The sequence below is a fragment of the Tachypleus tridentatus genome, chromosome 7 (assembly GCF_004210375.1).
Source record: "Tachypleus tridentatus isolate NWPU-2018 chromosome 7, ASM421037v1, whole genome shotgun sequence".
NCBI classification, from domain to species: Eukaryota; Metazoa; Arthropoda; class Merostomata; order Xiphosura; family Limulidae; genus Tachypleus; species Tachypleus tridentatus.
The window spans coordinates 139,553,731-139,571,249 of NC_134831.1; the positions used below are offsets into that span (position 1 = coordinate 139,553,731).

Here is a 17,519-nt window from a genome sequence, read left to right on the forward strand (position 1 = left end):
ACACATACTTCTTAAAGTGAAAACAAAAGTTCTTCGATTATTAAGCGCTTAATCTTTATTATGTGTTAGAGATTCAAAATTAACACAATTTTTAGGCCAATTTGCACTCGCGTCATTTCTGTCACTAATAGCCTTTCTCTTAGTTACGGTAAGTATGTTAGTACAAACCTAATACAGTATTCTCTAAGCACGTTAAGAGATTGTTTGTTTGTTATTGAGTGCAAAACTACGTAATTGTTCATCTATAATGTGCCTACCAGAAGCAATAAAATCACGTTTTTAGAGCTATGAACCTTTTGACTTACTGCTGAGCCACAAGCGGTTGAGGGTGTTCATTCAACAGCTAATACATGGTTTCTATAACGTTAAAAAATTGAAGTAAATTGTTATATAAATGTGGCAGGATTTATTTTAAAAATATATATTATAATCAATCTTTCCCAGCTATATCCACACATGAAAGAAATCATCCCCATTTCGCGAAAAGATATTTACTCCTCAAAAGAAAACTCACGTTTGGGGAAGGTTTAATACTAAATAATTTATATAAAAGAGTTTGTTATGCCATTTTTTCTTATTTTACATAAGTACATTATTTAAAGCAGTTGCTATATTCTTTTTAATGGGCCGGATATGACATAATGATTGTGGTGAAAGGTTGCAGATCGGTAGTTTCAACAAAGAAATGGCAATTTTAAAACGTTACGGCATAAACAAGTGGTTAGGGATCTCGAATCGTAATGTGAGGGTCACGAGTTCCAATCTCCGTCACACCAAAACATGTTCGCCCTGTCAGCCGTAAGAGTAACCTAAGAGTTGGTGGTGAGAGGTAATAACAAGCTTTCTTATCTGTAGTCTTACACTGCTAAATTAGAGACTTCTAGCGCAGGTAGCACTCGTGTAGCTTTGCGCAAAATCCAAAAAGAAACAAAACGTCAGAGGTCTGTCAACTAGCCATTTAGCTCTTCTGTTAAATACGTTTCAGAATGCCAAGTATTTTCTTTCAATTTGTGATAAGTAACTAAAGCTGGTTTATTTCTAGAATTTGAAAGAATTGATTCATAAAACCTGAGAAAATATACTCTTATGGCAATTCTTAACTGGATCAAATCGGTTCCAATCAAAACTATTGTTTGACTTTTTTGTTTCATTGTTGACAGTTTTCAGATAAATAAGAAACAATTTCAGTTTGAAATAGTTAAAAAACACTGGTGAAAATAAAGCGTAAAATCAGTTATTGCAAGAAGAAGGAAAACTTAAAAACAAAACAAGAAAAGTAAATATGTGGAACTTCGATTACACTTTTTTTTTATTTGCAGAAACTACTTAATGCATAATAAGCATTGTTTCAAATACTTTATGATGTTATATCTTAGTCTGCCGTATAAAGTCGTTAACAACATGGAATTAAAACAGGTTTAAGGCTTATGGTAATAGTGTATATATATATAAAGGAATATGATTTTTATAAGAGGTTGTAATGCTTTCAAGGTTGCAGTAGGTTGAATTTAAGATTAGGTGAAAACTCTTCAGGCATTACATGTAGGCTGTAGTAGCGAAACAGGGTTTTCGAGATTAACTAATAATCTAGGTCAATAGTAAATTAGGGATCTATTAAAACAGGTTATGACCTAAAACCTTCGCGAGATTGTGGCGAATTGTAAGAAAGCTGGGAGAATACAAAATATACAGCTGGTGTAAGTGATCAATAGAAGGTAATTAAACACGAATATTGAGTTAGTCGTTTGGTTAAGTTGAATTTTGAATTCTAGCAGTATATTAAAGAAAAAAAGATGCAATGTCACCTTACATTACGACAACGCGGAAACTATGGTGCATGCGTTGTCATCGCTTTGTGGTTTATGTAGTATGACGTTTTGTTGAATTCATTTTCGCTATTATTTTTGTTCACTTGTTTGTATGAAGTTAAGCACCATGCTACACAATGAGCAATCTGTACTCTACTTATCATGAAACCCAGTTTGTAGCGTTGTAATTCCGAAGACATACCGTTATGGCACTTGAAGGCTTTTGCGAATGACAATAATGATTGAACTCATCAAATAAAACACTGTATTTCAAGAAAGTTTCAAACGTGTTGAAACTGCTCTAAGTGTTCAATATTCAAAACTCTATGTCTACACGGCCGAATTCTGGTGTGATGAACTGTGTTCTCTAAGGTCCAAGGCTAGAGCAAGCAACATGCTGCTAATACGCAACTCCCTTGAAACTGGAGGGTCGTTTATAAATGTGTTTGTCAATAACGTTAATTGGTTAAAATACCAACACAAGCAGTAAGTGCGACTTTCAAGTTGCCTTCCTTCAAGTTAGAAGTTGAAAATGACATAAGGTTATGACGGAAATTGGTAGCTTTCACCTTAAACCCATGGCTAGGATATTGGTTGTTCCAATCAAATTAAGAATATCGTATGTGGAAAACTATTGAACTTCTACCATTCAAACCTAAATAAGTGACTATTAAAAAGGGCAAAAACTGTTACATGTATGATTAACACGCAATGATTTCGTATAATAAGCTCAGATGTGATTATGAAAGCCTTCATTAATTGTTAAAAAGTATTATAATTATAATTACAAGTACAAAACAAACTAGAAATGTAGATCAACATTCTTTTCAGTTCATCAACTGTCATTGAGTTACACCAATTTCAAGGAATTCTACCTGTTATCTATTATACACGTGTAATACTTTTTTTATTTTTGGAACACAAATTATTAAAGACACCACATATCGAAGGAACAGCTCAGATTGATATTAAAGACGTGTAATACTGGTTTATTGTTGGAACAAAAATTATTACAGACACCACATATCGTCCAAAGAACAGTTGATGAAGGTATTATAAACGTGTAATATTCGTTTATTTTTCTGAATCGAATTGTTCAGTACTCCAGATATCGAAAAAAGAAAAATTCAAATACATGACATAGGTTCACTGTTCTAACACAAAACATCCAATAATTTAGACGTCATGTGTCCAAGTTTCAACCACATTGTTCAGTAGTCTGTGGTACTGGCAAGATATAAACTCACCAGATACCTTAAAACGTTACATTATAAATAAATGTCTTCTGTTTTAGCCATACATACAGTTCCAATGGTTCTCCAAGACCTCAGTTTTACTGTATCAAAAAAATACTGAAAAACTGTACCAGACATTTTAGTGCCTTTTCAAGTAAATACTGGTTTCAATAACTATAAAAAAAAACGTAAAGCAGTGTAAAGAAAAAACACGTTAGTACACGAAGTATTGTATTGGAAACGAACTGTGAAACATAATATGAACTCGTGAATCTCAGACATCTCTGTACGGAAAGTAAATACTACAGTTTAGTGAATCTTTGATGCAATATACTCAAGAACCGAGATCACATTCTTTTGAATACATATATATTGATCGTGCAGTCTTAAGGCATGTGAAATGGTGATCGGTAAATAAAATATAACAGATCACGCTATCATGTATAGTGCTTGCTACAAGGTTTTTATTTTCAAGCCATGTAAGAGAATATAATGCAGAATTCTTAGTACATTTCGAAGGACTGAAAGAAGGAAACAAAAAAGAGAGAATGAGAGAAAGATTAATATAGAGCGGATATTTAACCTTTTCTAGACCTCGATGATAATTTATTAGAAGCACAAAAACACATTCTGACGACAAAAACCTGCTGATTTTTTGGATTATGTGACCTGTCATGTTCATTATTTGCTCATGCTGTCGTAATTAAACTGTCGTATCGGTTTATGAGTTACGTACCAGAACCATGTAGGATCTGAAATTAGAGCCATATGAAAAAATACACATTTTATAACTTAAATTAGACCACTTTTAATCTATATATATTTTTTCTTGTTGTTAAGAACAAGGCTCTACATTGGGATTTCTGCGCTATAGGACCTTTTCTTTTTAATAGTTTCACAGGGAAATTTACTTCTGTTATTTTAGAAAAATTGGATTTTTTCATTTACACTTATAATCTAACATAACTAATGTACTAACAAAAGTTATACAGAAAACACATTCTACCATAAAACATAGTTAATTAGGTTATCAACACTTTCTACGAAGAAAACATGAAACGTAGTTAGTGTAACTGTCAAGATTTTACAAACCTCAGTAATTTAAGTAAGAGTAAACTTCATTCAGAAAAAAGATAAAAACAATACATTACAGTAATATCGGTTTTATTGACTTTTTTTCTTTTAAAAAGCATGCTGTGAGTACAATTCACACAGATCAAAGAGACAGAAATATTCCAATATCAAAATGGAACGGTTTATTATAACTCAGTATAATACGAGGCGTTATAAAATTCGTGTAGTAAAAAAATGAAAACATAAACTAATTGAAACTGTCACACAGAAAAAGCGAGATGATACATTGTAATTTTGAAAAACAACGAAACATAAGTGAAGTTTCTGTTCTACTAAATACCAACAAACGAAAGGTTAGTTCTCATATGAATGTGAATATTTTTCTTTTTAAATATATGTTCAAAGAAGAAACATGTTCTAAAAACTGTTACATTGCAAATGGCGGATAATAATAAGACATACCTTTTGTAATTTAGTATTATAATAAAGGTTTAAGAAAAAATATGTACGTCATACTTGGTCTGGTAGGACAAAACTGTAGATTTCGACTTGTGTCACGTTTAGCCAGGTCATGTAACAAATATAACAGTCACTAAATAAGTCCCTTTAACACTCTAATCAAACAAATATGACAGTCGTTAAAGATGGCCGTTGAACACTCTCAGGGAACAAATATAACAATCACCGAAGATGGCATTTAAACACTTCAAGTGAACAAATATGACAGTCATTAAATTCAAGCCTTGAGCACTTCAAGTGAAATATATAACAACAACTAAAGATGTCCTTTGAACACTCCAAGAGAAAAACATATGACAATAATTAAAGACGGTCCTTGAACACTTCAAGTGAATGTACATGATACTTACCAAAGAGGAGCCTTGAACATTCCTACTCAGCTACTTACTGCTCACAAAGATTAAATATTCTTGTTCATAGTTGGTGGTTCGAATCCTGTCACCGAACATATCACTGGTGTGCTCAAATGTGACGATTAATCTCATATTTCGTTGTTAAAGAGCATCCCAATCGTTGAGCAGTTGGACATATTAACTTCTATCTAATGTATCGCTTTATATCATGGAATGCGAACATATTTGATGTGACGGGGATTTGAGCCCACGACTTTCAAATTTCGAGTCGAGTGCCTTAATCACCTGGCCATGCAGGGCCTAAAAACGTTTAATTCACACGTTATAGATTTGTGTTTCTGTTTTATAAACTGCTACTTTAACGCTCTAAAATTTTTAATCGCTATTGAATATACTTTTGAAATGTTTATCTTAGTAACTGTTTACGTTTAAATAATAGAACAGAACGTGGAATTATCGATTTTATTTTCCATTTGGACAACACCAAACCACATACATATACTTTCTTTAATGTCCGTCGTTGGTAAAGAAAAATATTATATTTTTCGATATAATATGACTTATACTGAAATCCGGACAGAAGTGCCTGAATATAATAAATAAATTCATCATAAACAGCACTTTTCATTTCAGAAACGAGAGATTCTAGTAAATAAATTTAGGCGAATACAATAACTAAAACAAAAGATATCAGCAACGTTAATTTCACAAAATATTAAGTCAGTACTAAAATTCCGAACTACACGTCGGCTATTTGCTCTTGCCGTCCCTAATTTAGCAGTTTAAGACTAGAAGGTAGGCAGCTAGTCATCACCACCCACCGCCAACTCTTGGGCTTCTCTTTTACCATCGAATAGTGGAATTGACCGAACTTTATAACGCCCCACACATCTGAAAGTGCGAACATGTTTGGTGTGACAGAGATTCGAAACCGCGATCTTGTGATTACAAGTCGAGTGCCGTAATCATCTGGCCATGCCGGGCACAAAGTGATGATCAAGTTCCAATTCTCGACTAAATTAGCCAAATTATTAGCAGTTATCGTTGATGATTAGCTTGGTCTTTCATGAGTATATCAGTTCAAAATTAGCCACGGTGAGCGCGTGTATGATAAACAAACTAATTGACAAAACTAAGTCATTTTACAAGATATTTTTCTTTGGAGCTTATTTAAAATATGTGAAATTTGATCTTTGAAGACGCTCAAAAGAAATGTAAAAGTTTCAAGGCTGAAAATACCCCTATACAACGCATATGACTAGATTTGTAAAGACCTGGATAAACACTAAAAGATATAGTCAAAATGGTTTAATAACACATCTTGTTGTAATACGAAATTATTTTTAAAACAAATAGCTGTTACAATGAACGATCGCACAAATTCACGGGAAGCTCAAAAACATGCTATTAATTCGTCCAAATATTTAGAAGAATACAAAAATTTATATTACAATATTAAAATTAAATACGAAGCCCAATCAAGACCTAAGTCATTTGATTAAACACTTGTATCTGATTCATACCGGTTTCAGGAAGTTTCTCGGAAAAAGGAAGGTCAAAAAGACAAAGCGGGCTTCTAACAGCGGTGAAGGGTATATGTATGGGGTGGTTTACGTCACAACCATCTATTCTGTAAATCATGTAAGTATAGAATTAGTTTAATGAATCAAAACTCAAAACACCATAAATATTAATATTTACACCTCACAAATAGTTTTCACATGAAATCTCAAAACCACCTGGCTCAGTAAATAATGATTGAGTGAAAAAAATTAAATGGAGCAGTAGAGAGATGAAAAATATACAAAACTGATCTTAATTCATGTTCATGTTTGTAGCACAAATAATGTGAACATGGAGTCGAATATGGTTTTGTATTCTAGAGAAAATAATGAAGAAACTTATTCGATTCTAGGTTTAACTCTTTTAGAAACCCTAGTTGTATACTTGAAAATATAACATTTGTATTTTGATTGGACTTGTTTCTGTCCTTTTTAACGATTCCTAATCCTCCTATCAAATTATCAGTTTTTAGTTATATTGTGTTTACCTTCACTTATTAATGAAGAATGGTGTTACTGTGTGTGTTTTGTTATAGAAAAGCCACATCCGGCTATCTGGTGTGTTCACATAAGGGAAACGAACTCCTGATTTTAGCGTTGTGAATTCAAAGATTTACTGATATCCCAGCGAGGGACTAACGAAGGAAGCAAAATAAAAATTATAAAAAATCTGATTATGATTTCTTTATATAAAGTTTTGTTAAGACTGAGTAATCTAGTTAATAGTGGTGAAAGGTATTGGTTAATTATAGTCACGTAATTGACTATTTAAATGTTTCATTCACAAAATAGATTAAAATATACCTGCATCAGAGTCTTCTTTTCTTTGTGTATTTTTTTTACAGCACTATCACTTTATTAGAGAAGTATAAAAACCATTAGGAAACGAAAAGACAGCAAATAAATATTTTACATAATACAGGTCCGCAGTAAAGATACAGCTAACTACAAAAAACAGAACCAGTAAACTCTTCGTGGATATTTATCATCGAAGAAAATATTAAAATAAGTCTAACAATTTATGACGAAAGTGTAGTAACTCAAACATTAAATCAGTTTTGAAGAACAAAATGCTATAAAACAATCTTACCATCCAGTGGTTACATATATAAAAACTTAAGTAAAATTAAAAGCTGTTTCTGAATTTCTGGGTTGAATTTCAATTTCAATACAGCTCAAGCCAAAAGAACTACAAGCTAACTTACGAATAGAGCGTGTTGACCCTGATGTTTTATTTAACGTAAATTAGTCTGACGCAATAAAATATCAGCGATTTCTAAAGGTGGAAATACGAGCGAAAAATGCGTGTACATGTAGTATGTATAGTTAAGGGAAACGAAGGAAAAAGTTGACCACCTTCAAAGGAAGGTGTGAATTATGGATGGAAAATTAAACATATGCATTCTTATAAACCAAAATGAGAGTACAAAAGTATGTGGAAATAAGAGAACAACACATTTCTTTCTGAGAACTTGAGACACCAGTAGTAACCATGAACTCTCTGGTAAGTTCCAACGGAGTGAACCACATTTACACTATGGAGTGGACTTCATTGCAATGCATATACAAATCGACCGAAAAAATAATATCAATTACTGATTAGAGAGACCTACTTGCATAAACTAGAACAACTACTGAACCGTTGTTATGTTCTATAAGCTTTGATTGTAGTTCTGGTTATTCCTCTCGGTATCGTTGAAATAATAAATAAGATTTAAATTAAGATTCATAAGTATATAGTTCATAAGATTCGAATCACACCTTAAATAAAATAAACTTCTCTTGAGATGGATTGTTAAACAAACTAGAATAACAGCAATCACGTTCGACTTTAAAATTCTTAGTAGTTTCAACGGATTTGTTTGTAACTTTTGTGCCGTTTCTCGTACAACAACAATTGGGATGTTGACAATAGTTCTTAAATATGGCCATCAGAATGAGAAGGAATAGCGATATAGAAGCTAGTTCCAAAGGAAACAAGGAACCTGGAACATTTTTCTCATAAAATGTTTAAACTGAGGTGTCTAAGCAAGTTATACTAAAGGGCAAAAACATTTTTCACTAAATATGTTTTCAGTTTGACTTTAAGAAGCTACGTTCTATTTACTCTTTTAATTCAATAAGAATTAGTAATTACAGTGTAAATTCTCTTTTCCTTCATTTCTTTTAGTTTAACACAGAGCTGCGCAATGGACAATATTGCGATCTTTTTATCGAGAGTACTGAAACCCGTTTCCATAGCTGTATGTGCCTAGACTTACCGTTAGGCCAAAGGAAAACAAAATTGTTTCTTAAGTTTCGTTCAATATCATATATTTTATAGCTTAAATATGAAGAAACAACATTTTAATAATAACCTATTATGCAAAAATTCCTTTCCAATTATTAACACTATTAATTAAATAATTAAAACTTTTAATTAATAGAGAACATATTTCTTAATAAAGCAATGCGATACAGAAAATATATTGTTTGTATTTCAAACTATATAAAAAGCTGTTCAATATCGCAGGCAAATGTTTAAAATAAATAAATGAAACATTTCTTATTTTCTAGTTTGAGTATTTTTTCAATTTTTGTAGTGGACTTTCTTTTCACAATTATATTAAGTAACCTGCTATACATTTTGAATGTAATGTACATTTTTATAAATAATCCAGAATGCAACGATTCTGTTTTACTATCAGAAAATGTGCAATACCCAATAATAGTCTATATGTTACAGCAGTTTCATATTACATGTCAGTCATGCAAGACTTCCAACTTCTTTCCTATGATTATAATGAAAACTTCAGCAGTTTTAAAGAGATCCAGAAGGATTCATCAAACTATTATTTTTTTTAAATTTGCTCATTTATGTGAGTTCAACATTCACTTCAGTTTTGTTTTTTGTTACTACCTTAATGTCTGCTTCTGTTTTAAAGGAATTCTTTATGACATGTAGACTAATAAAAATAAATTAATCAGTTAGAGCAAATATCTAAAGAGATTCTTAACAAATATCCAGTAAATATGCATGACGAATGACGTGCACACATATTGTAACTTCCATCCTGAAATAGACGAAATAAATGAAACGATTGTCAGGGGTGGAAACTTTTGTTAGTTAAATAATATCATGCATATCATATTTCCAGTGGTATATTTACTAATGGCCAAGCTTTAGAAGTGCTGGTTCCACAAAAAAATAAATACGAAGAAATAAACAGTGCTGTACCAATTTTAGTGATTAAAGATAAAAGATGAAAGTTCTTAATAACACTAACTAACCAGTAAATTCATTCAGAAGGCAGGTGTTTGAATTATGTTCAAGGTATACTAGAACAAAAAGAAAAGTAATGGCATAAGGCAAATTTTTAATTAAAGTTTTCTGCATAAATTTCCAAGATTATTACAACAATATGAACATTTAGTTGTTTTCACGTAGTTGGAAGAATAACATTCATTTGATTTTTTATAGTTAGAGAGAGTCATGGACTAACCGACCACAATTTATTAGTGAAAGAATAGAGGGAAGGCGACTAGTCGTCACCACCTACCGCCACAATCCTGAACTTTAAAAGTTCAGTGAAAGATACTCAAAAACGGACATGATAAAACAACGTTGCTAAAATCGTTATTTTTTCCTAAATACTATTATGGTATTGTAATAGGACAGCTTGTTTCTTGCTATCCTCAGCTAACGAGTTTACCGCCCTCACCACTTGGCCATGCCAGGCCCAAATGAGAGAGGGAAGCAAATTGCTGGTAAAGAGGACCTCACTATCAGATGGTCACTATCAAAACAAACCTTGACATGGTTATGGTGATTTGTTTTTCGAATTTTATTCATTAAATAAAAAGTAAACAGGATAAAAATTGGTTAAGTAAAATAGCCATTTATAAAGATAAAGGTAATAAAGTTAAGCCAGAAAGATTCACACACAAAAAAAAAGACGTTAGGCACGAAAATGAAAATAAAATTACAAGTTTATATGTTGTTTACGATTATGTTCTTGTCTGTTTTGAAACCTGACCTTGTGATAAGAGCACTCGCTTCGCGAAGACCATATTCAAAATCCATCACCTATGTTATAGTATTGTAAAATGACAGTCAGTCCCATTGTTATTTGAGAAAGAGTAACCCAAAGAATGGCAATGAATGGTATGGAAGGATCGACCTTCCCTCTAGTTTAACACTTCAAAGAATATTCTTCGAGTATTATTCAATAAACAAAAATTCTCCAAACCATTCAATTAACTCTGTATGCTCATATTATGTATTGTATCGGTATTTGAAGAAAAATAATACATTCAATAAAAGTTCAGTGAAAGATACTCAAAAACGGACATGATAAAACAATGTTGCTAAAATCGTTATTTTTTCGTAAAACGGACGGAGGTGCACTTACTATTAAGCTAATCCACGTTGATATTAATAAGAAAGTTATTGAAAATTAACACAAAAATACAACTGGTACTCAATAACCTGAATAAAACAAGAGAGAAAAAAGTCGATAACCTTCAACGATGGGCGTGAACTATGAAAACGATTTAAGGAACATACTGACATCTAACAGAACAAGTTTAACAAGAGCTCGAAGACACTATAAAAGGACCGAGAAGCAAGCGAACAGTACAGTTTTCTTCCAGATCTGAAAACAGCAGCACAAACCATGAAATTTCTTGTAAGTGATCATTTAATATTACATTGGGATTAAGCTATTTAAATGAAATCTATGGAGATTTATAAGCGAAAATTTCAACTTGCCAATATCTCTTGTTATTCAAAATATTCTCTGTTGTTTCAAATTTTGCTTTTCAGTTGAAATAAAGATGACAATAAATAGTATATACATATGAATTTTATTATTTACTAACATAAGAGGAAAGTAAATTGTTTGGAAACAGTAATTATATATAACTTCAACTTTCCTATTTCAACTAAAGTATTAGCCAAACTAAACAGTAACATTTAGTTTTTATTATTTATCAGAATAAGAGGAATGTCAGTATAACCTTGATAAAATATTTATTATATTAATATCTATTATTTTATGTCTAGATCGTTTTTCTCGGTCTTCTGGCCTACACCCATGCTGGTCTGCTAGGCGCTGGTCTTGTTGGTCCAGCTGGTGTTGCACCTGTTGCTGTCGCTCCCGCTGCTGTTGCTCGTGTTGCCGTAGCTCCCGCTGCAGTAGCACCTGTCGCTGCCTTTGACGCAACTGGCGCTGTTGCCGCTGCTCAAGGTTTGGCTGCACGTGGCATTCCCGTTGGACGAGCTGCTGCCTCCGTCACACGTATCAACCACGGTGGTGTAGGCTTGGGTCTTGGAGTTGGTGCCCACGGACTAGGTCTGGGAGGCCTCGGATTTGGCTATGGTCTGGGAGGACTGGGATATGGATATGGTCTTGGAGGATTGGGATATGGATATGGTCTTGGAGGACTGGGATATGGATATGGTCTGGGAGGTCTAGGATATGGCTATGGTGTCGGCTTAGGAAAAGCTTTATTACATTAAAGCCTCTGCTTTGACATAAGGTAAATATTTTTTTAATGAAACAAAAATGTACCTACTTCATAATGTTCGCCTTTCACGGCTACGAATATTATTGTCTAATCAGTGCTGAGTGAGTAATATTTAAGAAGCAGACTTTACAATATTAAAGTAAGTCATAAAGTACTTTTGATAATCACTAGTGAAACGTTAAGTGTAATAAAATAGTCTTTGTAACTCTTTACTTAAACTTTTCAAAAGATTGATCAATAATCATAAAAATTCATATTTTATTACTAAAATATGTCTTTTTTTGTACATTTCAGTGTTTTCGATCTGCTGTCGTCTACTGAAACTTTCGGTGTTGATCCACTGATATTTGGAGTGTAAATTAATTAGTGTATCTATTTCAATAAACGTTTGCAACTTAACATTGATTTTTTATATTTCTTTTGTCCACTACACTATAGCAACAATATAAAGAAAATTATAAAACACGAATTATTGTTTTATGTTATTGTCAGTTGAAAATACTTTTCTTTCCACACAGTATACCATGTTACAGCTGTTTTAAAAACTACCTTGATGTCGCTTTATAGTGTATAGAGTAATTCCTGTAGCACTTCTTGGGGCGAATAGTGAACAGCAAGTACAAAGTACGAATTTCCCGCAAAACTTGATAGAATAATGTCTCGAAAATTATCTTCACATATTCATTTATTAATGTAATTCAAGTATAATTATTGTGTCGGATGGATTTAAGAACATGACATTCATGGATGAATTACATCTGTGACTTTCGATCACAAATAACGAAATTTACATTCTTAGAATAATTACTGCACCAATTGAGCTTCACACCAATTAGTATGAGTCATAAAAAAGAGGTTAAAATATGTATTATTGATGTATATAAATCTCATAAAAGTGGGGGGAATATTACATGTAGCTCTTGGTATGCACAACATTAAATAACGGTAAAGTATTCGTTGGCAGGGTTATTTGAAACAGTATATTTGTACGGTATTTATAAAATACCAAATACAGATTTGGAATTATTACATTAATACTTTTAAATTAACCTTTTAAGTAAATGCTTCGTTAGTACGAAGACAGTGATATCATAAGTTAATCCAGAATATAATTTGTAAAAATTTTGACTTCGTAGAATTGAATTTTTACTACAAAGTATATAACTAATTCTACATGTAATTATAGTAATAACATACAAATAAAAATGTTAATATTTAGATTTCTTTTAACAAGAAGCATCACTACATAATTATAAATTGCACGTTTGGTCTCCGGTAGTTTGATACTGACCGAGTGAAGTTGGACAAAATATGTGGGTATGTTGACATGAAAACCAGCCTTCTTCCGTTTACACTCGAAATGTTCCAATCCAGGACTACATATTTCACTGGATCAATCTCAATGTGAAAGTCTTATCGATCGTATTAGAACCCAAACATAGTAATAAAAAATGTTCATTGTTGTAAACGAAATAATAACTTGATCTAAGTAAGAGATTTTTTTCTTTCCGATTTGTAAAAAAAAAAGCGTCACGTGGTAGAAAAAAAGATATTATTTTCTTTATCTGCGTTGCTGAATTATGAAAGAAATCCGTTATTTAAACTAAAACAACATATATGGAGTTGAAATTCGCAGGCCTTTATAATATATTAGTGGAAAATAATTATGTTAACTCTAAAGGAGTGCATTATAGATGCGGGTCGTGACATTATTAGCATGGAAATGATAGGACTTGTACAGAATATGCATCTGAAACCATGCTTCAATTTTCTAAGCATACACCTCATTTTCCCTCAATCTTTGACGTCTGTGTGAAGTACACTATTAAAATAGTGAAACAGGCTTCCAGTAGTTAAATCTATTGTTAAGCAACTATGTTCGTTATGAACTATCTGAAATATGTCCAACACAGCTACCGACACCCGATTTATCGTGTTATAAATATTTATACTTCTTGCTGAGCCATTAAAGACCAATGGAATGTTTCTAAACTTATGAATCTAGAACTTCGATATAAGCAACACAGATAGCCCATTGCGTAGCTTTGTGTTTAATAACAAGTCAGAAAAACACCAACGCACGCACTTATTATAAGATCCATCTAATTAGAATTGCAGAAGTTAAAGGTATCGATCAAACTAAACAGTAATATTTAGTTTTTATTAGTTATCAGAATAAGAATGGTGTCATTATAACATTAATATAATATTTATTATTTTATGTCTAGATCGTTTTTCTCGGTCTTCTGGTCTACATCCATGCTGGTCTGCTAGGCGCTAGACTTGTTGGTCTATATCAGCTACGGTGGTGTGGGCTTGTGTCTCATCGTTGGTGCCTACAGATTAGCAATAAGAATCCTCGGATATAGCCATGACCTGGGAAAACTGGGATACGGCTGTTGTTTATTGTTGGATATGACAGCTGTCTTGCTGGTCCTGGAATGGGAAAAGCACTGCACTAAATACTGTTCCTCAATTTATTGTACGTATTTATTTTGTATTGTTATTACTTTTGAACAATTTAATATGTTTGAAACATTCTAAAATTATATATCAGAATCGTTTATTTTTAACTACAATGATATAAAGCTATATTATTTCAATCATAGATTGTAAAGTACCATGGAATTTTTTATTGTTATGTCATATCTGTATTTTGTTTAATGTTGAACTACAGTGATTCCAGATAAATCTTATAGTTTCGGACAAAACAAAAAGACCACAAGAAGCCAGAGCATTTGGGGTGAAGGATCTTGAAATCTTTTATTTAAAAATACTTTTTTATTGTAAATCAGTTATTAATTTCCAGCAGTAAATAAATTAGTAAAAATGACACACCTTTCTGCGGTTTTAACGAATAAACATTACATGATACTGAACATATCACGAGCAAAAATTATTTATTTTTTAGAACCTTTCATATCATATCATATAATATTTGAATCCTTGCTATTATCTAAACCAAGACATTGTACAAGTTCAGTTGTGGAAAATTTGCATAAGGCCAGACAAAAATAGAACTAGCTAACATTCCCGCTAAATGAAATGTACTTCTGTATCAACATGGAATTAATTCGAGTTCCCTGACCCGTCGATAAAATATTCAGTTTAAGACCATATACTAGATTCAGTATTATTTGTAAATTTGTGAAACTGTTGTACATAAACCATTATTTGTAATAATGCAATAATTTGTTGTTTGTATATTAAAATATATTGGCGTTAAGAAAGAAAATTTTGTGTGTCAATCTTTTTGGCAAATATCATAAATTTAATACATATCAACATTTAATTAACTTCTACACTAAAACTGATATTTCCGGCTATTTGAAATCGTAATGCGTAACATAATAAATCGAAGACTTGTCCGAGATAAATTATATTTGACAATACACTTATACATTGTTGACTCTTACACTCGAGAACCTTCTACAACTTTAGTAAATAAGCTGGAATTTCACAATACAAATTTAACAGTAAAAGTTATGTACATTTCTAAATACAAAGTTAACTTACACAACCACCAGTATTAACATAATTATGTAATAGTAAATCCGCCACGATGTGTAATTTTGAAATTTTACATAAGAACATAACAAACATACCTATTTGTGCTGCTATTAACTCTAGTCTAGCCTAAGATTTAAGACTTAATAAAGTCTTAAGATTTAATGACGTTACAATTCAAATCTATTACATCGGGTATACTCTCCCTAGTCGTTCAAAAACAAAAAGTCAAGAAAAACTACAGCACTCTATTAGGAACTTAAAAACATACATAATAACTGGTAAAGCGTACAGCCAATTATATCTTTGTGGATCACAACCCGATATATTGTATATATAGTGAAGCTTCATAAACAGAATAACCCATCATTCCCTCTAATTTCATCATTCAGAGGATACAATTACAAAATAGCCAAATTCCTTGTACCTGTTCTCAAACCGCTAGCATTTGATTACTTTTAGAATACTGTAGTTAAGATATTATCTGTCGTATAACGATAGGATATTTGTGTCATTATAACAACCACTAAGACACTAATATGTTGAAAGTGAAATAGCGGTTTGCTAAAACTAAAATATAATGTCAAGAAGTTGTTTGCGTGGTCGGGTTCGCATCCCCGTCGCGCCAAACATGCTCGCCCTTTCAGCCGTGGGGGCGTTATAATGTGACAGTCAATCCCACTATTCGTTGGTAAAAGAGTAGCCCAAGAGTTGGCGGTGGGTGGTGATGACTAGCTGCCTTTCCTCTACTCTTACACTGCTAAATTAGGAACGGCTAGCGCAGATAGCCCTCGAGTAGCTTTGTGCGAAATTCAAAAACAAACAAACAATGTTTGCGTGGTTATTGTGCTAACTCTTATACCACTGAGTCATCACAGAAACAAACTTTAGAAGAACGATATTATTCATCCATTATCAGAAGCAACAGCATGTAATTCCGGCAAGAACATTAATAATCCAACTCTGATAACAAACTATGTTTCCTGATGGTGTATTATGATATAGAAGTTCACCAATGCCAGTAAGTAATTTTCTTCAGTATGAAATTTTGATCACTCTGGCAAGACCTGTTAATGATATTGTATTCTGAAAATATCCTAATGCGTACACAAAACAAGTGCTAATGATTTGAGTATAATTACTTCAAAATCATACAGTATCGAGTACGTGTATAATAAGCCGAGGTAAATGCACAAACAAAATTATATATGATTCTTGCTATCTCTGGAACTATTACTTGATTAACTGTAAGATTTACTTTTGAATTATTTTATATGGCATTCATTTACATACGCAGACTACACATAGCGTATGCACTTTGTTCGTATAGTCATTGCATAAACATTTAACAGCTACATAAATAAAATTTATGACAAAATGAGGAAACGCTGTGTGGATCAATGTAAAATATTAACTAGTTCTATAGTAGAAGCATGTTCTGAAAGTTAATTAACATTGTGGTTCCATGTGAATTAGAACATTATCAGGTTTTACTTGATTACAGTTCAACACTGTTATTGCGATTCAAATTTGTCGAGGAAATTTAGGAACAGTTCTCATAAATGGCGTTAGATTAATTATTTTTTATCTTTAGAGATAAATTAACAATAAATAATGTTAATAAATTAATAACAGAAAAAATATCAAGTATTTTCCTGAGGTAATTTTTTAATGCTATAACTTCTGTTATTTCCTATCTGTTCAAGTCAATTTTTCGAAGTATAATTTTAAGACACGATCGAAGAAAATTATAGTTTAATTTTTAAACCAATTTTTCTTTTTCGTGTTCAGAACGAAATACATATGAATATATATAGACGTGGGTAGGTAGATATTCATCCTTGATCTAAAACTTTCAGTTCCAAATACTAAGTCACCATACAACTAATAATAAAGGTGACCCATTTTACTAGTAGTCTGATGAAACATAATATTGTAAGGTTACTGAAAGTT

General features: G+C 32.0%; 2 protein-coding genes across 3 annotated transcripts in view; one reads left to right on the plus strand and one right to left on the minus strand.

Annotated features, from left to right (window-relative positions):
- LOC143256730 (uncharacterized) overlaps positions 1 to 17,519 on the minus strand; it is a 156,671-nt gene that overhangs the window by 36,008 nt on the left and 103,144 nt on the right. The gene's annotated exons all lie outside the window — the stretch shown is intronic.
- Positions 11,126 to 15,204, plus strand: LOC143256724 (uncharacterized). Of its 2 annotated transcripts, none has more exons than XM_076514333.1 (3): positions 11,126 to 11,218; positions 11,596 to 12,071; positions 14,288 to 15,204. In XM_076514333.1, exons 1-2 carry the CDS (start codon positions 11,207 to 11,209, stop codon positions 12,049 to 12,051), a joined length of 468 nt encoding a protein of 155 aa, XP_076370448.1. In that variant the 5' UTR covers positions 11,126 to 11,206; the 3' UTR covers positions 12,052 to 12,071; positions 14,288 to 15,204. The 2 variants fall into 2 exon arrangements, with proteins under 2 accessions (XP_076370448.1, XP_076370447.1); XM_076514332.1 differs by lacking the exon at positions 14,288 to 15,204 and adding an exon at positions 12,354 to 12,500.